This window comes from Salvelinus fontinalis, chromosome 38, assembly GCF_029448725.1.
Source record: "Salvelinus fontinalis isolate EN_2023a chromosome 38, ASM2944872v1, whole genome shotgun sequence".
Lineage (NCBI taxonomy): Eukaryota > Metazoa > Chordata > Actinopteri > Salmoniformes > Salmonidae > Salvelinus > Salvelinus fontinalis.
The window spans coordinates 14777824-14800452 of record NC_074702.1 but is presented as its reverse complement, the minus strand read 5'-3'; the positions used below and the strand labels follow the sequence as shown (position 1 = coordinate 14800452).

Genomic DNA, 22629 nt, shown 5'->3' with positions numbered 1-22629 from the left:
TATTGGGCTATGTAAATATCAAATTGTGTAGTTTGCTAAAAATTGTTAATTTTTTATTTAACCATTATTTAGCTAGGCAAGTCAGTTAAGAACAAAATCTTATTTACAATGACAGCCTACCCGGCCAAACCCTAACCCGGACGACGCTGGGCCAATTGTGCGCCACCCAATGAAACTCCCAATCATGGCCGGTTGTGATACAGCCTGGAATCGAACCAGGGTCTGTAGTGACGCATCTAGCACAGAGATGCAGTGCCTTAGACCGCTGCACCCCTCAGGAGCCCCAATATGCATGTTTAGTTCTATTCTTCAATAGAAAGCACAAAAAACACTTTGTGTGTGTGTTGACTAAGAGTGTAAAACTCTGGACATGGACACATCTGCCTGGTTCTTGCCGGACATCTTGTAGTGGGTCAGACCAAAGTAGAATTAGCGGGTGAGGGCTCAGAAGCCAACTGCTCTTTTAACACGGGTACACAGCGGGAGCGAAACGAGTAGCTAGCTAGCTAAGACAACGGGAGTGTCCTTCGCCCCCGCCTGCCGCACTCTGCTATCTAGCAGTTTAACGTTACGGCAAGGGCAGGTACTCGGCAGGCGGGAGCAAATGACATTGTGAGCTAGCTAGTATTCCAGTAACGTTACACATGCGTTCTGGCGAGAGCATCTGTGTCTGTTTATCACAGCTTGGATAAAGAGAGGGGTGAGGTGGCTGGTATATATGTTACATCTGCTACCCAACTCCTCCGCAGATAAAACATTACACATTAAAGTTACTCAGCAATGTGACATAGATGCTGAAAAATAAACAGCATAGTGGGTCAATTTCCGCAACAACTAAGTGTTGAAACGCAAAGCTCAACTTCCACGCTGCGAAGGGAACCTGTGCACATGCAGATACTGTGTGAGAGCGATGTCTTGCATCTCACTCTTCTCAATATCGGCGGTGCTGCTAATGGCAAAGTCATTTTCGCTGTCTACGTTTAATTATACTACAATGACGGCAAAACCGAAACACTATTGACTCTGTATCACAGATTATTATGAAATATACAAATTACTTATTCAAAATTTTTAACAGTCACACGAAAAAGTATAGCCTACTGCCTTTGAAATGCAATGAAAACTAAATTGTTTGGCGGACACCATTTTTTATATTTTTATCAAAAATTATTTGTGATAGTTGGTTGACATTTCTCAAGGGATAAGTACGTTAATATTCAAGAAAACGATCTAATGAGATTGATCACTGAATATGAAAATTGACTGTTAAATGTTACCTTTCAGGTATTTTAAATGTCTCTGTCTACTTGTCAATGTTTCTTAATGTCTAATGTCTTTTTTGTTAAGTGTCAGACCCCAGGTAGACTAGCTGTCGTCATGGCGTCAGCTAATGTGGATCCTAATAAAATCAAGTAAAATCAACATACTGACATACTGTGCCTCAATGCATTATAGATGGAGGGAATAACACCAAGAGCAGGCTGTATATGCACATCCTCAAACTAAAGTATGAACATCTTGTTCAACAAATTCAACTACTTTCTGTTATGTGTACCAGCACTAGTAAGGGTGGGTACTACTTTGTGGCACTATGCCACCTAGGGAAAAACTGCCAAGAAAATAGTTAAGGGCAGTTCTGTTGTTTTCTGAAAAGAAATCAGACAATGATGAACCATTATCTAATAAAGAATACACTTGCTAAAATGGACTGCTACACACATTCATAAACTACCTCCTAAAGGAAGGAAGGACATTGCTTCTTATTACGGTACCAATAGTATGCTCCATATTGTCACTTAAAACTTAACTAAACCAGAAACACTATGGACAATAAATAGGCTACATTGTGTAAAATAACAATTTCTATAGAACAATATTAGGAAATGGAACCAAATGCCTGATGACACATTTATTACACATTCTCGGACACAATGTTTTAAGTGACAAAAAAACACAAAAACAAATTAAAATCCTGGAAAATAACACCCCCAAAATAAAATCCTCTGATAAACAAGTGACAATAATATAGGCCTATAAAACAATTAAAACTGGTCCAGCTTGTTTTCTTATTACTGCATTGAGCCAACAGTAGCAACCCATTTTCATTGGTAAAGCAGTCTAACCAAAAAGATTTGTCTAAAACCGCTCAAACATTACTCAGCTTAAATAGCACATCATTCTTACAAGCATACAATGCTTTGTCATTACATGAAATTGTATCTAGGTTTACATGGAACCTAAATCATCTGTTTAAAAACACAGATCACAAGAGACACTATGCTGGCTGATTCTTGAATTTGATAGGCTTATGGCTGATAATGCACAGCGGAATGTACTGTTGTCCATTTGCATTTGCATGGCATCCGATGGGTTATAGCTACAGCAAGTGAGCCATTTCAATATGTAGCTTTGAGAAGCATAATAACCAACTTATGCTTTATCATAGTAACCATACACCAATGTATCATTGGACCTCTACATTTAAAGTTATAGGACATACGTACTCTCGCATTGTCGTTTTGTACCACTACAGTTGAAGTGGAAAGACACATAAGCGGCAATATAATCAATTTAATATTACATACTTTAACATTCTCAGATCAGCAGGTGCCACTCTGACAGCAGGTAAGGTAAGTGTGATCCTGTAATGATTATGTACACTATACACCAGGGTTGGGCTCAATTTAATTTTAATTCAGGAAGTAAACTGAAATTCCTATTCCAATTAAACATGTTCTCAATGCTTTTCAATGAGAATACAATTGTGAATTGGACTTTACTTCCTGAATTGAATTTATATGGAATTGGCCCCAATCCTGCTACTAAACACCCCGTCTCTTATAATGACCTGTGGTAAGGCAGCACAACTTGACTTGGGGCTAGTGCTACAGAACAGCCAATAATCAAAGGATAAATAATACAGAGAAAGATTGTGTAAGAGAGGTTAACAGTTCACATTCCCACCCAGACACACTAAAACAAAGACATCGTCATAGGGGACAAGTGGCATTTTAAAATCCCCAATGCCCCATGAGACTTTGGTTTGTTTAAATGCCCAGTTCAGTCAAAAACTAGATTTTCCCGTGTTTAATATACATTTCCAGGTTGGAATAATACGGTGAAATTATAATGCTCTTCTAGTGTTAGAAAATACTGAAATTTCAGCCTGTTTTGGTGGGATGGAATTTTGACCTGCCTGGCGAACATCACCAGACGGTAAAAATGAGTTAATAGATGAATAAGAAAGATTTCCAAACCTCTCTGCCAATAACAACTAGTTCAGTTTACCCCTCCCCTAAAACCATTCCCAGACAATTATTTTCTTTTCGACCATTTTAATTGAAAACAATAACAGTAAGGTACTCAGCTGTTACCCAGAAATGATTTGATATTGAGATGGAAATGGCTGCATTTGGATGTTTAAATCCATGCTTCATTATTAGCCTAGGTCTGGGCCTCCCAGTCTACTGGTCAAAGACAGATCCTACTCACTATAGTTTGATGCTATCTCACACCTTTTAGTTGTCAGAAACTAATGAGGATTTGTCTTTCCAGCTGTTTCATGAAGCTTTCCATCCCTGGGAAGACTAGACAGCCAGAGACAAACATTCCTCAGAGGAATCCTCATGTGAAACCCTTTGAGGGTCTGTCTGTGCACTCAGAAGTGCAGTGAGCGAGAATAGTATGGCCAGTTACAATGGCATTAATGGTGGTGGGACACCATAACTAAAGTTCCCTATTGAAACAGTACATCCCATTCTCTCCAACTATTGGCCAGCTAGAACATTCTCTCAACAACCATTGGCCAGCTAGCACATTCTCTATCTGACTGTTGGCCAGCTAGAACATTCTCTCCCCAATCACTGGCCAGCTAGCACCTTCTCTCCATGACTATTGGTGAGCTAGTTTTGGGATCATGGCTTGGGCTGGGCCGTCAGACAGCTGACATATTGGGTGCCAGTGGCTATCACACTAAGACACCACGTTCAGATCGACCCTTCAGGGGCAATGACACTGAAACAATATGGCAACCAACAGAGCAAATATGACATGATGTAGCTAGAAGGCGACAAATCAACAACAAAAAAGGCAAGATTTTTTAAAAGTAGTTCCCGTGTCAAGGTTGCTATGGCAACAACAGCAGTGCCAGTTCATATGCATTCCGTGCAGAGGGGTAACTGTGTTACCGTAGTGGGGTATTATAAAATCAGACAGTTTTCAGCTTATACAGTCAGTCTATGGACAAGGGTAGGGTAGGGATCTTCCCCAGCCCCAGCCCAAACAATGTGCTTAGTGGTGTGGACAGCAGCAGGCCAGTGCAGAGCGAGTCCCTGTATGCTTCACAGCCCTACATCATACACCTGGCCTTTCTCTCACCCCACCCTCCTCCTCCTCCTCCTCTTCCTCATGCCGTTGGCTCAGTAATCAGTACAGGCTCCAGGCCCGCTGATGCTGAGGGTACGATGATGAAGAAGAGTGGGATGAAGTGGACGAGGAGAAGTCTGTGGGGCGTAGCTGCTTTCCACACGCACACATTCAGTCCATCTTCTCCTTCTGGACCAGCTTGGGCGCGTCTACAAACTCCCGACCGTTGAAGAGGATGACGCCGGCCGTCACGAAGCTAGCTGTGCCCCAGAACAGCACATACGCCAGGGTCTCCGTCCACGTGTCACCTGAGGGGGGACACTGAGGGTCACTACGGGTCATAACTAAGTACCGAAAAAGTTCCAATTGATAGCACATACTTGCCTAGTCAATACCAGTTTAGTACAAGTGGAAACAGTATTGTAAAATGAAGTACTGCAAAATGTGTTTATGGACCAAATCCTAACTTGAGATCGGTGCAGGTGTAACTAGAAATGTCAAACAAATTCCATGCCCCTAGTAGAATTCAATGCAGAATTGACAAGGGTGTCCACTGTGGTCTTACCAGCCATGAGGAGGCAGATGATACACATGGAGAATGCCACAACCATGATTATGGGCAACTAGATGGGGAGAGGGGAAACAGGAGTTAAATAAGATAACGGAATCTCAATCTACCGCCTGTGACTGAAACCAACACATATTGTAGCCAATATATTGTAGCCAATATACATAGCACTGATCAAGCCTAGCCAATCAGATCTCACCGTGAGGAACTTCCAGTCTTTGGTCTCGTGAAGGGGTGTGGTCATGTCTGCCTCGTCAATGGCATAGTTACCCAGGAACAGATCAATAGAGTCCTGATGATCAGGAGAGATGTCTCAATTATCAGTTACCACACACACGTCAAGGATTTACAAAAACATGACTAATAACTGGCGCACACACACACTAGACACACACCTGTCTGAAGCCGTCTGAGAAGTTGTTCTTGTAGTATCTGATCATGGAGTTCCAGCCGTCCATCACCAGCCCCCATTGTGTCCTCTTCCCTGTTCTGAGACATAAGCAACGCTTCAGTCATCCCTGTCATAATCATCTCACACATACTACAAATAATCATCATCGTCGTCATCCTCCACCCTTTCCTGAGCACGCTCTTACTCAGTTGTCTTCCTAGTTATCACAAAGGTCACAAGCAAAACATCCTACTCCTCCCTGTTCTTAGGGCACCAGTCCACTCAATACTCATCACCAAAACCAGTACGATGTTCTGATGTAGTTCATAGCCAATAATGCATGGTCAATTTCATGTGTGTGGGGTGTGACTGACAGTGGGATGGTACTGTGCCAGCAGAAAGACAACTAGTTCTCTGTCATTGTATAATGAACAAATTCTATTGGAATCCATAATATCCTCCTACAGCCAGGTGAACTCAGTGACTTCCTGATGGAATGGAGTGCGTTTCTATGAAGAGAGCTAGTCCTTTGGCTTAGTTCGCTAATCACCAGATTAGCAAGAAACACGTGAGCCCTTCTCTCTCACCTTGTGAAGTCTGTCTTCAAGGCCCCTGTGCCAGCATACTGCTTGGCACACGCATTGGCATTGTCTGCCCACGCTGCAGCGAGCAAGGGTGAGAGAGGAAGAAAGAGAAATAAACAGATTTAGTCAGTGGAAAAAGGGGAGGATTTCAATCATGTTAAACCATAGTATTGGAATAATCTCATAAGGAAGACAATGCTTTGCTCGTGGTGGCAGAGGGGTAGGAAAGTGTGCAGATTTCAGCTGAGGATCACCATTTTTGTAGATCTTCTCGAAGTCGGCCTGATCTTCAATTCTCTGGCCCATGTGGAGAACTCCCAGTCGCTGCAGATAAACAAAGATGTTTGGTGAGATACTGCAGTGGTCTGACTACAGGGGGCAAGGCGGAACCAAGATGGTCGCCATCAGATTCAGCACTGTTGTTCACCCGAAAGACCTTGATGCAACTTCCCCTTCATCACCCTGTGGGTCAACCAGCAGCCTAACTACTATACTATTAATAGATGTTTCAATGACAGTTTAACCCACAGTGCTAAAACAGTTTAATAAAAAACACAATGGTACCTGAAGTATTTATTGTACCTGGGTGAGATGAGACCTGACCTTTTCACAGCCCACATAGGGTCAGATAGCTAAACAGCCGACAGTCAAAGTCCACAGAGACAGCAGCTTTAGTCAGAGGCCATCAACAGAGTTTGGGTTTTCCAGTCTCTGTTTTGTCTGTTTGTTGCTCATTTGCAAATATGGGTCAAGTGAGTCAAGGTAGTATAAGTTGTGAAACGTATGACTTTGTCAAGTCAAAAGGTCTATGTTAGGTCAAAATGGACGAGCTCCTCATAAAATGTACTTTCTATTAAGATTTCTACCATTGCTTTTACAGAATGTAAAGGGGAGGCTAGGTCTACACCTTTATTGAACTGTAAAACTAAAACTCCTGAGGTAGAACACAGAGGAACATGACATTACTCATTATGTCAAAGACACAGAGAGAGAGAGTGAGTCTAGATGTGGTGAAAGTGTATAGATCAGGAATGTCAAACTCATTCCATGGAGGGCCTAGTGTCTGCTGGTTTTGTTTTTATCCTTTCAATTAATACCTAGACAACCAGGTGAGGGGAGTTCCTTACTAATCAATGACCTAAATTCATCAATCAAGGACAAGGGAGGAGAAAACCCGCTGCCACTTGGCCCTCCGTGGAATGAGTTTGACACCTGTGGTTTAGATGGATGTGGTAGAAGTGTCTAGAACTAGTGGGAGTGTCTATATATTGGACATGTCTAGTCCGTGTGGGCGTGTCTGGTTGGTGGTTCCCACCTCCAGCTGTGACTGCAGTGAGCGTCGTGCCAGCAGACTCTGGATGACGTTGGTACGGTCCAGACAGTCCATGCAGTTACTGCGGAACATCCCTTCCTGTTGCACCAGAACGTTCCCATCCACATCAACCAGGAAGTACCTGGCCAACCAATCAAACAATTTGATTCCTATTTGATTTTACAGTAACATTTGTCACAAAACAAATCAGCAAACCACAGACAGAGATGAACACAAAGTACACAAACTCATCTCACCGGCCATGCAGACTAAATACTTACCCATACTCATCCTGCATCTCTGTCACCATATCGACTAATAACTGCAGGCGATGCCACCTCATCCGACTGCATTCCTTGTGGAAGTCAAACGCTATGTACCTAGAGGTGCACGGTACAGGGAGAAAAGTTATGTAAAATCCAATTAAATCATTTTCTTTAAGGGGTTATTTGGAGTTCCATTGGCTTTAGACAGAATGTTCACCCCTAAAAAGAAATACATGAATGACGTTAGAAGAAGACGGGCATAGTGGGATCAGAATGAATGATGGGGAAAAGCTGTAGTCCTTACTTGACCATGCCGTTTCCCAAGCTGGACACCATTTTGTCAAAGGCCTGTTCCAATTGCTTCTCTGAGCCTTTCTGGTCGATCAGATTTAAAATCACTTGCTTTCCATAAATGATGATCTGCGAGTCAAAATGCCTTTGGAAGCCATCCAGCTGTGAAAGCAGGACAAGACAATAAAAGGTAAGAAAGACTTGACTCAGTATAGTAATACTCAATATCACATACCTCTACTGTATTTAAATGACTACTACTACTACTGTACATTAAAATGTTTTTACATTTGAACATTAAATATGAAAAATTATATGAATATTGTAACAGGTAGCTTACATGGTCGATGGTTTTACTGATCTGAGGTTTTGGTTTGTACTTGAGGTTGGGTCTTTGGGACCAATAGAAGGGGATGGAGCCTCTGGTCTGTACGAATGAGGCCTTGCCCCCGCTGTACTGGACAATCTGCTCTGTCTCCACAAAGTTAGCTGCATGACCCTCTGAGTCAATGCCTGATGGACCAAATAGACATTATGTAATGATCCGTCTGAGTGAGGAGTGTTTGACAGTAAAAATATAAAGAAGTGGACAGGCCAATATTATCTGCAAAGGGCTGGAGTGTGTGCAGGGTTTTGTTCCAACCCAGCTGTAAAAAACCTGATTCCACTAATCAAAATATTGGTTGAAGACCCAGCAAGCATATAACATTCTGAGAACCATATGTTTCTTAGAGCTTAGCGAGAGTGTGGTTGTCCTATGGTTTAGCAAAAAATCTTCCCACAACTATCTGGGAATGGTGCAGGATAGTTCATTGCATTGGAACATTCTCAGCACATTTAAGGAACGACAAAAAATAAAATAATAATAATGTTATTTACTTGGTATTTCATTACCGTAACAGAACATTAACTAAAAGTTCAAACATGGTTACATTGACTTTCAATGTTTGTAATGTTCTAGGAATGTTCTCCAAGTGGTTTGACACTGGGAATAATTCTAATCTAAAATGAACAATTTTGTATTTGTTAGAAAAATATATGGCATGCTAGCTCCATCCTGGTGGCGCAGTGGACTAATTCCATGGATCGAGAACAGAAGAGCATAACTTTGAATCTAACTGATGCCATGCCACAATGAAATAAAATAAACGTTTGAATGATTAATGCCTAAGCATATGAATTCCGATGTGTTACATGTGCACAAAGCAGTTAACCCAAACTAAGATAGCAGTGTTAAAAGCCCTATTGAAATATTTGCCTAGAACGTTAATAAAACTTGGTAAAAGACCAAGTCTATATTATGGCAAGAACAGCTCAGTTAAGCAAAGAGAAACGACAGTCCATCAATACTTTAAGACATGAAGGACAGTCAATACGGAACATTTCAAGAACTTTGTGCAGTCGCTATGATGAAACTGGCTCTCATGAGGACCGCCACAGGTAAGGGAAAAAAGGAAGGTAAGGAAGACCCAGAGTTACCTCTGCTGCAGAGGATAAGTTCATTAGAGTTAACAGCCTCAGAAATTGCAGCCCAAATAAATACTTCAGAGTTCAAGTAACAGACACATCTCAACATAAACTGTTCAGAGGACACCGCGTGAATCAGGCCTTCATGGTCGAATTGCTCCAAAGAAACTACTACTAAAAGACATCAATAAGAAGGAGACATGCTTGAGCCAAGAAACACAAGCAATGGACATTAGACCGGTGGAAATCTGTCCTTTGGTCTGATGAGTCCAAATTTTTGACTTTTGGTTCCAACCGCTGTGTCTTTGTGAGACATAGAGTAGGTGAACGGATTATCTCTGCATGTGTTGTTCCCACTGTGAAGCATGGAGGAGGAGGTGTTATGGTGCTTTGCTGGTGACACTGTCTGTGATTTATTTAGTATTCAAGGCACACTTAACCAGCATGGCTACCACAGCATTCTGCAGCGATACGCCATCCCATCTGGTTTGCGCTTAGTGTGACTATCGTTTGTTTTTCAACAGGACAATGACCCAACACACACCTCCAGGCTGTGTAAGGGCTATTCGACCAAGGAGGGTGATGGAGTGCTGCATCAGAAGACCTGGCCTCCACAATCACCCGACCTCAACCCAATTGAGATGAGTTGGACCGCAGAGTGAAGGAAAAGCAGCAAACAAGTGCTCAGCATATGTGGGAACTCCTTCAAGACTGTTGGAAAAGCATTCCTCATGAAGCTGGTTGAGAGAATGTCAAGAGTGTGCAAAGCTGTCATCAAGGCAAAGGGTGGCTACTTTGAAGAATCTAAAATATATTTTGAATTGTTTAACACTTTTTTGGGGTACTACATGATTCCATATGTGTTATTTCATAGTTTTGATGTCTTCACTATTATTCTACAAAAAAGAAAAACACTTGAAAGAGTAGACGTGTCCAAACTTTTGACTGGCAGTTTGTATTACTGTTTGGCTGGAACAAAACCCCCTGCACCCACACCGGTCCACTGTGGAAAAGATTGTCCATCATCCCTGCTCTAGTCAGAAAGCTCCAGTTAGACGTGCTGGTGGATGTGGAGTCAGTCACCTCTGACGTAGTAACGCACTCCAGCCCTGAAGCAGCTCCGCCTGGAGATGATGTTCCAGTCAAAGATCTTCCCATTGATGCAGCAGGACTTCATAATGATGACTGCACAACACATGGTTAGGGACAACACGGTCTTAACCTTTAAAGCCTAACTTTACCTCCTGAATTCAACCTTTCTTTGCATCCTTTTCAGAAAATGTTTTGGAGTTGGGACTGTTGTGATGCTTAGAAATGTGGGCTCCATCACAATATGTCAATGGATCCACTTTCCATTCATTGTCTGTGAATACAATATCCCTAATTTCCCAATTATAATGCGACGTACATGAATCTCTAGCTCCCCCTTGTGGCTAAAGGATAAAACCGCAAGTTAACTTCTATTGATATTCATGGTCTGTCAAACAGTTTTCAAGTATTTCTCAGGGGAAAAAATGACAAGACTAATCCAGAGTAATGGGCTCTACATCCAGTCACTCAGACCGCTAAACCCCATGCAAAATATGAACGTAAAAATTACCATGTGATCTAGTGTGCTCCCATCACATCGAGGGTAGATTTCCAACCAATGACAGATTACAGGGTTTAAACTGCAATGCTGTTTAACAGTTCAGTCACTCTAAACAACCGCCCCGTAAATGACATCTCTCACATGGGTAATATCTGTTGTCTTGCAGGAAGTGGTAATGAGTTCTTCCTGTTTATGAGAATTGAAAAGGAGGGAAAAGTCTTCATCTGGAGTTTGTAATAAAAAAAACCCTGAAAGGATACAGCCGTGGACAACTGGGAAAGCAAACCTGTGCAGCTGTCAAAAGAAGAACAGAGACAATGCAGTTTAGAAAGATCATAAGATCTGTACTGGAGCATATTCATTTTATATTTACCACAAGTGGTTAACACGTGTCAGTTCTGTCCTTACCTCTGGCTGTGGCATGAATTCTCTCAACAGATGACCATTCCACACAAACCGTTGATCTGCCTAAAATGAGGGCAAGAAAACAACACATCTTTATCATACCATTCAACTTGTTTCCACATGCCCTGCATAGGAAATGTCTGCATCTGTACAGGACACAAGTACAAACACATTACTCGTGTTTTCATGAATGTATCTCCAAATGGAAACATGTTTTTACATTATTTTCCTCCCTCATACAGTTGAAGTCAGAAGTTTACATACACTTAGGTTGGAGTCATTAAAACTCATTTTTCAACCACTCCATACATTTATTATTAACGAACTAAAGTTTTGGCAAGTCAGGTAGGACATCTACTTTGTGCATGACACAAGTAATTTTTCCAACAATTGTTTACAGACAGATTATTTCACTGTATCACAATTCCAGTGGGTCAGAAGGTTACATAAACTAAGTTGACTGCGCCTTTAAACAGCTTGGAAAATTCCAGAAAATGATTTCATGGCTTTAGAAGCTTCTGATAGGTTAATTGACATCCTTTGAGTCAATTGGAGGTGTAACTGTGGATGTATTTCAAGACCTACCTTCAAACTCAGTGCCTTTGTTGACATCATGGGAAAATCAAAAGAAATCAGCTAAGACCTCAGAAAGAAAAAAATTGTAGACCTCGACAAGTCTGGGTCATCCTTGGGAGCAATATTCAAACACCTGAAGGTACCACGTTCATCTGTACAAACAGTAGTACGCAAGTATAAACACCACGCAGTCATCATACCGCTCAGAAAGGAGGCGCATTCTGTCTGCTAGAGATTAGCGTACTTTGGTGCGAAAAGTTCAAATCAATCCCAGAACAACAGCAAAGGACCTTGTGAAGATGCTGGAGGAAACCTGTACAAAAGTACCTATATCCACAGTAAAACGAGTCCTATATCGACATAACCTGAATCTCCACTGAGCAAGGAAGAAGCCACTGCTCCAAAACCGCCATAATAAAGCCAGACTACGGTTTGCAACTGCACATGGGGACAAAGATCGTACTTTTTGGAGAAATGTCCTCTGGTCTAATGAAACAAATTAGAACTGTTTGGCCATAACGACCTTCGCTTTGTTTGGAGAAAAAAGGGGGAGGCTTTAAAGTCGAAGTTAAAGCTTGGTCGCAAATGGGTCTTACAAATGGACAATGACCCCAAGCATACTTCCAAAGTTGTGACAAAATGGCTTAAGGACAAAGTCAAGGAATTAGAGTGGCCATCACAAAGCCCTGACCTCAATCCCATAGAAAAATATGTGGGCACAACTGAAAAAGTGTGTGTCAGCAAGGAAGCCTACAAACCTGACTCAGTTACACCAGCTCTGTCAGGAGGAATGGGACAAAATTCGCCCAACTTATTGTGGGAAGCTTGTGGAAGGCTACTCGAAACGTTTGACCCAAGTTAAAAAATTTTAAGGCAATGCTACCAAATACTAAATGAGTGTATGTAAACTTTTGACCCACTGGGAATGTGATGAAAGAAATAAAATCTGAAATAAATAATTATATAATTCTGACATTTCACATTCTTAAAATAAAGTGGTGGTCCTAACTGACCTAAGACAGAGAATTTTCACTTGGATTAAATGCCAGGAATTGTGAAAAACTGAGTTTAAAATGTATTTGGGTAAGGTGTATGTAAACTTCCAACTTCAACTGTATAAATATATCCATCCCCTCATTCTCTCACCCTTTCCAGCAGGCTCATCTCCTGGAACTCAGGGCTGGTGTTGGCAAGTCTCTGCAGAGTGTGGGTCAGGTCATAGTCTGTAGCAAAGTAGAAGCCGTCTGTGAGCAGAACACTGTTGATCATGGACAGGAAGGCTTTGTTGTCCTGCATCTGATGGGGTCAGAGGTGAAAGATGGGTCAGGAGGCAGGTTGAACAAGGAAAGCACAGAGGTCAAAGGTGAGAGGTCAGGAGGCAGGTTGAAGAAGGAAAGCAAAACAGAAGTTAGGTGGAACGGTGGTTAGAAAGTATCAGATGACCACTATATTTCTAAAATAATATATACAAGGAATCTAAACTGATATCCTATAAATATATACTATAAATAACATATCCTCCAACAGTAATTCAACTAGAAGCGAACATAGAGATGCTCACTAATAGAGAAACACTTGTCTAGACTTGGGGACAGAACAGAGTGTTCTTGTAACAGCTACATGATGATGATGATAGTCTGAAAGCAGTACTTGTTCTGTCTGTGAGAAGGGGTCTCGTTCTCTGACTGATAGACAGCTTTGCCCTTCACATACACTCGACTGTCTACAGACACACTGTCTGTCGTCGACCGGCTCCATAGACAATTCAACACAGGGCATCTATGTCAGCACAGATGCCTAGCATTCTCTGTCCAATATGCTGCTTTCGTATTGGTCACATACAGTAATGAAGGAAAGTGACTTCTGCAGCTAGCAAATAACCCAGAGTATCAGGCTAGGGTTTTTGACTGGTCAACATCCACATCAAAACAACCCACTGTCATTAACAAGAAATCATTGTGAAACGCTCTCTTCTTGGCCTGAAACATCCAGTCATGTTGAGCTTGGGTGCTTGTGGGCTGGCACTGGGGCCCCAACTCACACCTCCCTACCTGGTTGTCTGTCAGGTGCAGCACAGTCTTCTTGTAAGAGATAACATCAAAGTCCATAGCCTTCCACACAGCATGGCCCAACAGGTCACCCACCTTCTTCTTCTTTGTGATAATGATGAGGTACGTGCCTGGGGAGGGTAGGCAGAGGGGCACAGGTGTCGCTAAAGTAAACACCCACCGAGTTGAGAACATTTCTGTGTAATACACAGGTAAAGTCTTCTCAATGGATCATTTCACTGGAGAGTCTGAACTGACTCACGTTGAAAGAGTGCAAGATTGACCCTACCTGCCACCAGACGGATAGTTCCCATGATCCCACATATTGGCCTGGTGACCGCATGAGGAGGAATGTCCTTCCTCACTAGAGGGACAGAGACAAATAATCATACTTTTAAAAACATTTTAGTAACTTAGCAGACACGCTTATCCAGAGCGACTTACAGTAGTGAGTGCATACATTTTCATATTTTCTTTGTACTGGTCTCCCATAGGGATCAAACCTACAACTCTGCTGTTGCAAGTACAGTGATCTACCAACTGAGCCACATAATTGTTTCATTGCCTTTATGATCACAAACCACCATTTGCTCATCTTTTCAGTTACGACTGGAACGAGCTGCAACAAACACTCAAACTGGACAGTTATCTCAATCTCTTCATTCAAAGACTCAATCATGGACACTTACTGACAGTTGTGGCTGCTTTGCGTGGTGTATTGTTTCCTCTACCTTCTTGCCCTTTGTGCGGTTGTCTGTGCCCAACAATGTTTGTACCCTGCTTTGTGCTGCTACCATGTTGTGTTGCTACCATGCTGTGTGCCATCTTAGGTCTCTCTTTATGTAGTGTTGTCTCTCGTCGTGATGTGTGTTTTGTCTTATATTTGTTCTTACCTGACATTCCTAGTTAAATAAAGTAAATATAAAGTGGACTTTGGTCAGCATAAGTCATGATGAACGAGCACAAACACAGCCTACTCAACATACCGGTGAGGATCATTTCTGTGGACACCCTGTCAATGGACAATACATCATTGGTGCCGTCATCACAAGCCTCAATGTAAAACTTCTCTGGGGTAGTGTGCCTTTGGGGGAGAGTGGGCACAGAGGATGGAGATACAAAATCAGTGACCTTGATAGACGAACATCTGGCAAGGTGAATCCCGCCTTATACAAAGGGAAACCATTGGCTTGATTTGGCAAAGCTCAACTTAGTGGCTAACGTCACCACAAGCTAGCTCACACATACTAGCTGGCTCAATGGGCTAACTAACGCTAACAGCTAAGCTAACTGTATTTTTTAGCTAGCTAGCTGCTTCATCAACAAGATCGATTGCATTCTACCACTCATTAAATCGAAAGGCAGATAGCTAGATAAGTACTGTTATGGACAACACAACTACACATCATTGACATAACTGTAAACTATCTACAATACTGTAAACTGAAACAAATCCCGCATACGAATGACTGCAGCCTGTAATTGGAGTTGAACGTTAGCTAAATAGCTTATCATCTGCTAGCTAGCGCTAGACGTACACCTACGGCAATTTTCTCTCATCAGAATATGGCAATTTTTTTCAGAAAAGTTGTAGTAGTTAGCTTCTGAAAATAAAAGTCTCAAAACTATATATATTTTCAAGACTTACAGGTTGAATTTCTCGTAGGCGGTCGCCATCTTTAGAGGAGGTCTGACCTAGTGACGTACCAATGAATGTGCACATTGTATATTATTGCTGGACCGGAGTTCGCGTCCAGGGTCAGACATTTAGCGTCGTAGTACATTTGCAAACTATGATAAAGTACATGCAGCAACGTATTATGTAGCACACACAAATACATTAGGTGATCAAAGTTACTGTTTAATAATCGTACTATTATTTTACGAACCCTCATATCATGAAAACTTTATAAGCCGACAATCCCACAGCAATTGTAAGCGGGCTAGTGGCGCAATGGATAACGCGTCTGACTACGGATCAGAAGATTCTAGGTTCGACTCCTGGCTAGCTCGGCTCCTTTTTCTCTCCAGGTCTTCTTGGATCTTTTTATTCTTCGAAGATTAAGCTATAGGTTGTTTGTTTGTTGTCATGATGAAGGAAGACATTATTCTTTGTTTCGATGCTATCATGAGTTGTTGATTGAGTTCTACTCTTGGCTGATTCGGACCTTTTCCTCGCCAAGGGGCTACTGCATATTTGATTCTGCACTGCTGCGAGTTTGTTGAAAAAACAGCGCTGTCTGGTCTAACGTTACTGCTCATATTACAGTTGTTCAAACTTTTGTATTCATGTTTTTGTGTGTCCTAAAAGCCTTAAAAGGACAATCAGCAGTTGCTATATCCATACATTTATGCTCTGTATCCATTGATTATTGAAGAATATCATTTATAAGTGCCTCATACATTTTTTACCCCATCAGAACCAAAAATATAAGCTTGTTTTATTCAAAAAAATGTTTTTTTAAGTAAATGTGAATAAACACTGTATAACCTCAAAACATGAAAAAAACAAAAACAAATTTTGCATCCATAGCTTTGTCTATGGGTAGGAATTACATTTCTCCAGCCCAATCCATCAATTTTTTACTGAAACAGTGGTGGAGAGGACTTTGTTGTCGTTGCAACTGCTGATTGCCCCTTTAAGGCTACATTTATTTGGATTATCCTAAATACCCGTGTAAAGATATACCTACTACAGGTGTGCAAAAGGTTTTGTTGTATATAGGCTACTTGTTCATGAAGAAGAGACAGACAATTTGACAGGCTATTACAATGCATTTTTTTATATATATATATTTCATATGGACATCTCTCAAATCATTTTTAAATACAGTAAGCCACTGGAATACAAATGAGTAATGATCATGGGAATTTTTTTAAACAAGCATAAATATAATAAATCATGAAATATGATAGACTCAACCTACTAAAACAGAATAATTTAGAGTCACTTTTTTATCACTGCAAACCAAAATGGGTTCAGGGCATTTGGGGGTTTATTGGAATAGAATAAACCTAGTTATCTATTTACTTAGGTGGTAATTGTGTGCAGAGATTTTGGAAACATTGTTGACTCGGACATAACTGCCATATTTGGGTTAATAATGCAATAGAAAGTATATTCTAGAAGTGGTGTGTGACAGAGGACAGTAGGAATATTAGCCCAGTATCAGTGTTGGGAACAGAACACCCAGGGTTCATTTAACAATAGAAATGTAATACAACATAATTCCCACTGACATGGAATAATAAAGGACCATGTACAGTTTGTGTATTAAATTGCTAACTTTGACTTTAGACACTGCCTACATATTAGCAATGCATGTATTTCTAGTATAAAATGTAATGGAAACACACCATAACCCACACACAGAGACATACAAAACTGAGCAATATCTCTATTAAGCCATGCAAACTATTTCTACTGTATCAGTATCGACAAATACATTGATTCAAACTGAGCAACTGAAATTGGTGGCACAAAGGGGAAAATGAAGATCAGGATATTTACACAAGCACATGAAATTTATATTTATTTACACACAATGCACCTAATTGAGACTATGAATTGTATTGTTATAATTCCATGCTTAATTGTCTTGGTATCAGTCATTAAAATATAACTGTGCTTTGGCATTTAAATATATATATTTAAAATAAAAAGTTTGTTATTTCCAGATTATTAACATTCGTGTCAGATGAAAGTTCAACACTTTACAATTAATGAATAATGTTTTCAATAGAGAAATGGATTTTTACATAAAAAATAATAACAGGTCATTTACAAGCACACTCCCACACACGCACTCAATCAATCAACAAATCGCACAATTAACGCTTACAGAGACCTCACTTACATCAGGGATGTACAGTAAAGGCATACTTTATCATCCAAACCATTATAGACAGATTTTTGGGGCAGATTGGTTATGGTTGGTTATTGGCAGTTAGTTCAGAGGGCCACCTGGTGGCACCAGGTTCTATCCTAAAACTAGAACTGGTGCTGGTAGGAGGCAGCGGTGGGCGAGGCGCAGCCCGGCTCGATGTGCTTCAGGTGGCAGGCGTGGCAGAGGAGGTGGCCGTCCAGCGGGTAGCAGCGGTGCCCCTCCTCGTCGTTCAGCTCCATCTGACAGTCCTACAGACCAACACAGAGGGATGAGGAAGATAAATAGGAAAAGCCTATAAAATAAATCTAATAACACTTGAACATTACCCCAAAAGGTGATTGTGATTCCATCTACATCTATCCGATTCTATGGGATCTGAACTGCAAAATTTGCATTCAAAACACTGGTTTAAAATACACATTTGTCTATATCCCAGGGGTATAGCTATCTATGCCAGCAATGTGAATTGTGGGCCATTCTATCCTCCAATCTCTGAGAACAAAAGCTTGTCAAAGGCGAAATAACTTGAATCTTAAATCCCCTTGAATTGCCCAGCAGGCTTGACAGACTAAACACTGTATGAGAAGGGCAGTGGGTATCCTCTTGTCCTCTCTCCACTCCTATTAATTGTTTAACTGGCTTCCACAGTGGAGCTATTCAGAGAGACAGATCCTCAAAAGCTCTCGTCTCCACACGGCTCACTGCAGTTTGTTTTCAAGTGCTCTCAGAACTCCATATGTCAATCAAATGCTGTTGAGGCGGGAGTCAGGAGAAGAGGCACTTGAGGAGAATCAGACAGTTGACGAGCGAAGCAAATTAACATGTGCTTGAGCTCCTCTTTCTAGCTCGCAATTAATACCAAAACTGTAATTAAGCACTGGGACCACCTTGTCTATGATCTGTGTGCAGTAAATAGCTTTCCAGAATATGTGACCATACGAAGTGAGACTATTCTCCTGACACTTTGATTTTCCTTTAAAATTCTGTTTACTTTATGAGGACTAATCTCAGAACCCATAACCAAATCTCTCTAACGTTTATTTTAAAAGACTAAATGATGACTGAACTATGGAGTTCTTGATATGATGAGAAGGCTGACATATGGTATAGGATCTACCCCCTGGTATTTAAGCATATTCATGTGGAGAAATAATGAGGCATTTTATAGTGGATATACTTACTAAGATGACAGCTTTAACAGTTAGTCTTGTCACCAACAACACAGAACATCCAGTCTCTACAAGGATATAGGGAAAACAACAAGGAAATAGAAAAGGGAATTTGTATCTTAATGTTTACCCACTTCACAGTGATAGCACTCCACGTGGTAATCTTTATCCATGGATACCACTCGGATGGTTTCATCAGAGCCCTGTGGAGACAAACAGACAGCCTTTTCGGTGTCCACTGAACTAGAGTAGCTATCAGTATAGGCTGGATCAGTTCATTTAAAACATTTAAACATGGTGTGCAAGGCCCGGACAACTCTCCAATTTTTCCTGCGGCCAATGTCAGGTGTGGGAGAAACATGTGACAGGTGGCTCTGTTAACTGGACTTTTAAAATGATATATAAAAATGTAGACATTTAGCAGCCTCTCTGATCCAGAGCGATTGACAGTTAGTGCATCTTAAGATAGTTGAGACCATAGAGATCCTATTAAATGATTCTATGGCTGAGACAACCACTTATCACAGTCATAGTATGTACATTTTTCATCAGTAGTTATCAGCAAATTTGTTTTGTTTGTTGGTTTATGGGCAAAACCATAAGTAGATGTTGGCAGTAACAGAGTGCATTCAATTCAGAGCACTTTTCATCTTCTGCAGGTGCAGGTGACAGTGGGAAATGCATCAGCCAATCAGAGTCCTGTAACCAAAGTCATCCTATTCAAATGAGATTCCATAGGTCGTTATCAGTAAAGCGTTCAGAGCGTTTGATTTTTAATTTTTTGTATTTTTATTATTTCACCTTTATTTAACCAGGTAGGCTAGTTGAGAACATTTTGATTCACCTGCTGGGGGGCAAGGAGCCACCCAGCTCCACTAAAAGCATTGACAACTACTGTATATGGTGTTGTTAAGGGATTGTTAAATAAATGTTAGAACTATTTGGTTTTAATATCATCACCTTGAAGAGTATAGTCAGAACGACACAGTTCAGATTATTCCACATTTAGCTCTATCAGAGTTATACAGCAAGTAACTGCATGTTTTTCATGATCAGTAACGATCAAAGGATCATGTATTTTCAGATTTGTGAGGGTAGCCGATCCATTTGGCATGTAGCTAGCTGTTGAAAAGGGTTAATGTTGGCTAACTTCACTAGGTAGGCCTACGTTGGTTGGAGAAAAATGTTTAGCCAACTGTACAACGTTTCTACCGGTAGCTTGCAAAGTAAACATTATCAGCTAACAATAGGCTTACATCAGCAAATGCGCCCTTCTGCTGCTTGACAAGCAGAGCCCACAAAGGATGGGAAATTAACCTAAACCTCTCATTCTTGTAAGGTATAATTCACTTATATTTTAGATCACTCAAATATCCAATTAATGGTGGACAATATTGAGAGATATCATGAGGCTACCCTCCTTGCCCCCCAAAAGACAAATCAAACGCTCTGCACCTTATTGTGACGTTTCATTGATAACGACCTACAGTATTGAGATGCTGAGATCGTTAGATAGCCTACAGTACATTTGTTTTTTAATGCTGAGCGTCCATCGATAAAAATATTCCTTTGCAATATATGCCTCTGTCCATTGCTTTTTCATTTAGCCTGATTATTTTTAGGTACAGTAAGCTAATTACTGATGATATATCAACCAGCAGGCAAGCTAATTAGGCTTCGTCCTGACATCCATAGATGTCCTTTTACATCCAACCTTTACAAACTACAGCATTTGAAATAGGCCAAGATTGGCAAGATGGTAGTTGTGTAGAAACTTGTCCTTTGGCCAACACCAGCATTCTGAACAGTACTGTGACCCTTCACCTGAGAAAACAGCCAGGTGTCAAAGACCAAGGCTAAACCAACAGGCAGCATTTGACAGACAGTCTGGGTTCAGCCTGTGACAGCTTCAGAGGGCAGGTACAAAAGCTGGAATGTTCCGTATATATCAGACTTTCACCAATTATTACCATCATCACACAAGCTATTCATCATGGACATGTGGTTATATACCATTGTTATGTGATAATGAAGTAAGGCGTGTCAGAATTTACATTATAATAGAATTAACTATTCGGCTAACTGACTTCTTATATTCTATATCAGCCAGACACAATCAGCAGGAGGGTATATGGAAGATTTTCAGCTATCTATCAACTCATTTAAAACCAGTTATACACATTAAATAAAGCTATTCTAAACTCTCCCCCTTGTACTGCACTGTGGTCCCTTCTACAAACCATCTGCTAGTATGCATGAATTTCTGGCCTTTTTCATAACAAAGTACATGCGCGTGCAAAACAAACTACCCCGCTGCTCTGAATTCTACCCTTATAGCCTCAGTGAGGAGGGGCAACATTCCTGTAGAGTCAACTCTAATTTTGGACATTTTTTTAAGAGGGAGGGATAATGTTTAGGGTAACAGTCATGCACTGAGTGAGGCGTAGGCTGCAGTGCCTGCATCTGAACCACACACCAAAAAATGCAAACACCCCTCCCAAAACCACCCCACGTAACCCTACACACAGAGGTCTCCAATAGAAGCCCAGCCCTGAATCTACACCTCAATGGATAGTGTCCTAGTAGGGCTTCTGGTTCAAATAGTGCTCTTTCAAATACTTTGAGCCTGAATGGAGTGCCAGATCGTCTGGGTTTGCTCTTTTGGGACTATTCCAGTGGTTCCATTGCGCCAGCTCAATCAACCACTAAATAAATAAAATGTTTGGGGGGGGGGGGGGGTCTGCTGACCTGCGTGTAACTATGGCAGCCATTACAACAAGAGATGTTCCCAGGTCTGTTATAAGGTTGGTTTATTGTTTCAGCCCAGACCTTAGACTGAGTAAATAGCTGTGAACATTTATGTCTTCCTGAATCCTGAGTGTAGCTTGCTTGGCTCAGGAGAGAGCGTGTAACGTCTGCTTCCAACTCACTCTCAAACACGTAGATCCCCTGAACGCAGCTCACTTTCCAGCCCACTCTCTCAAACACATAGATCCCCTGAATGCAGCTCACTCTCCAGATCCCAATCACCTGACTTCTGATAACCTGTTCACACACCTGTATGTCATCATCACACACTATGTAGTTCAGTTCTTTGCACCCCATCATTGTGAGCTATTGTTTGTTTTGTGACACACTTCTATTCGGAGCGCTGGGTTTCCCTGTAATTTAATCCTCCCATGTATGATAGTTTTTGTCTATTCCCTGCCTGTACTTTAGCCTATTGGATTTCCTGTTATCAACCTATTGCCTGATCTCCCGGACGACGTTACTAGCCTTTTCCCTGCCTGTACTGTTGCCTTTTTGGACCCCCTGTGTATGACCTTCTGTCTGCTCCTGGACCCAGCTATCTGCCTCCTCCTGTGGTCTTTTACAAACACACAACTGCTGCGCCCTGCGCTTGAAACCAGCTCTGTCGCTCATCGTGTTCATTACAGAGCGAGACTTCAGAGACGAGTTCCAAATGTTTAAAGAGGGAAAGCTGATCATCATGCCTGAGATCCCTTTCAAGTCCCTCTACATCCAAACAATTGCTTAAAGGGATACCTGCTCATGTGCAACATGTTAAAACACAGCACACCCCTTCCTCCTCCTGCACTAGAGCCTGACCTAGGAGAGTAGCATACTTGATCGTTTGCTATTGCCCCAGGAGGATACTTGATCGTTTGCTTCTGCCACACTAGGATACTTGATCGTTTGCTTCTGCCAC

General features: G+C 41.3%; 2 protein-coding genes and 1 non-coding gene across 3 annotated transcripts in view; 1 reads left to right on the top strand and 2 right to left on the bottom strand.

Moving 5' to 3' along the window:
* Positions 1-1882: 1882 nt before the first annotated feature.
* On the bottom strand, positions 1883-15616 carry LOC129837242 (phosphatidylinositol-3-phosphatase SAC1-B). The gene is made up of 18 exons (XM_055903253.1): positions 15513-15616; positions 14851-14948; positions 14154-14228; positions 13868-13995; positions 12963-13112; positions 11244-11303; positions 11096-11129; positions 10328-10429; positions 8118-8290; positions 7791-7939; positions 7502-7600; positions 7224-7362; positions 6163-6232; positions 5912-5984; positions 5329-5422; positions 5133-5225; positions 4931-4988; positions 1883-4673 (listed from the first exon to the last, which is right to left on the bottom strand). The coding sequence occupies exons 1-18, from the start codon at positions 15539-15541 to the stop codon at positions 4537-4539; spliced, it is 1761 nt and encodes a 586-aa protein (XP_055759228.1). The 5' UTR covers positions 15542-15616; the 3' UTR covers positions 1883-4536.
* Positions 15617-15804: 188 nt separating this feature from the next.
* On the top strand, positions 15805-15877 carry trnar-acg (transfer RNA arginine (anticodon ACG)). Its single transcript has one exon. It is a non-coding gene; the product is annotated as a tRNA-Arg (tRNA).
* A 749-nt stretch (positions 15878-16626) lies between these two features.
* The window catches only part of LOC129837055 (Wilms tumor protein 1-interacting protein-like), a 40438-nt gene continuing 34435 nt past the window's right edge, over positions 16627-22629 (bottom strand). Inside the window, exons 7-8 of the mRNA XM_055902945.1 lie at positions 19055-19123; positions 16627-17999 (exon numbers count right to left, since the gene is read on the bottom strand). Coding sequence (XP_055758920.1) covers positions 17856-17999; positions 19055-19123 — 213 coding nt within the window. The 3' untranslated portion in view covers positions 16627-17855. The remainder of the gene's footprint in view (positions 18000-19054; positions 19124-22629) is intronic.

Bases quoted from the DNA above. Each gene is read 5' to 3' on its own strand.
- LOC129837242 (XM_055903253.1), bottom strand. From the start codon at position 15,541: ATGGCGACCGCCTACGAGAAATTCAACCT. The intron at 14,229-14,850 runs GTATGTTGAGTA...CTGTCCCTCTAG, and splicing joins CACAGAAATGATCCTCACCG to TGAGGAAGGACATTCCTCCT. The intron at 5,226-5,328 runs GTGTGTGTCTAG...CCTGATCATCAG, and splicing joins TCTCAGACGGCTTCAGACAG to GACTCTATTGATCTGTTCCT.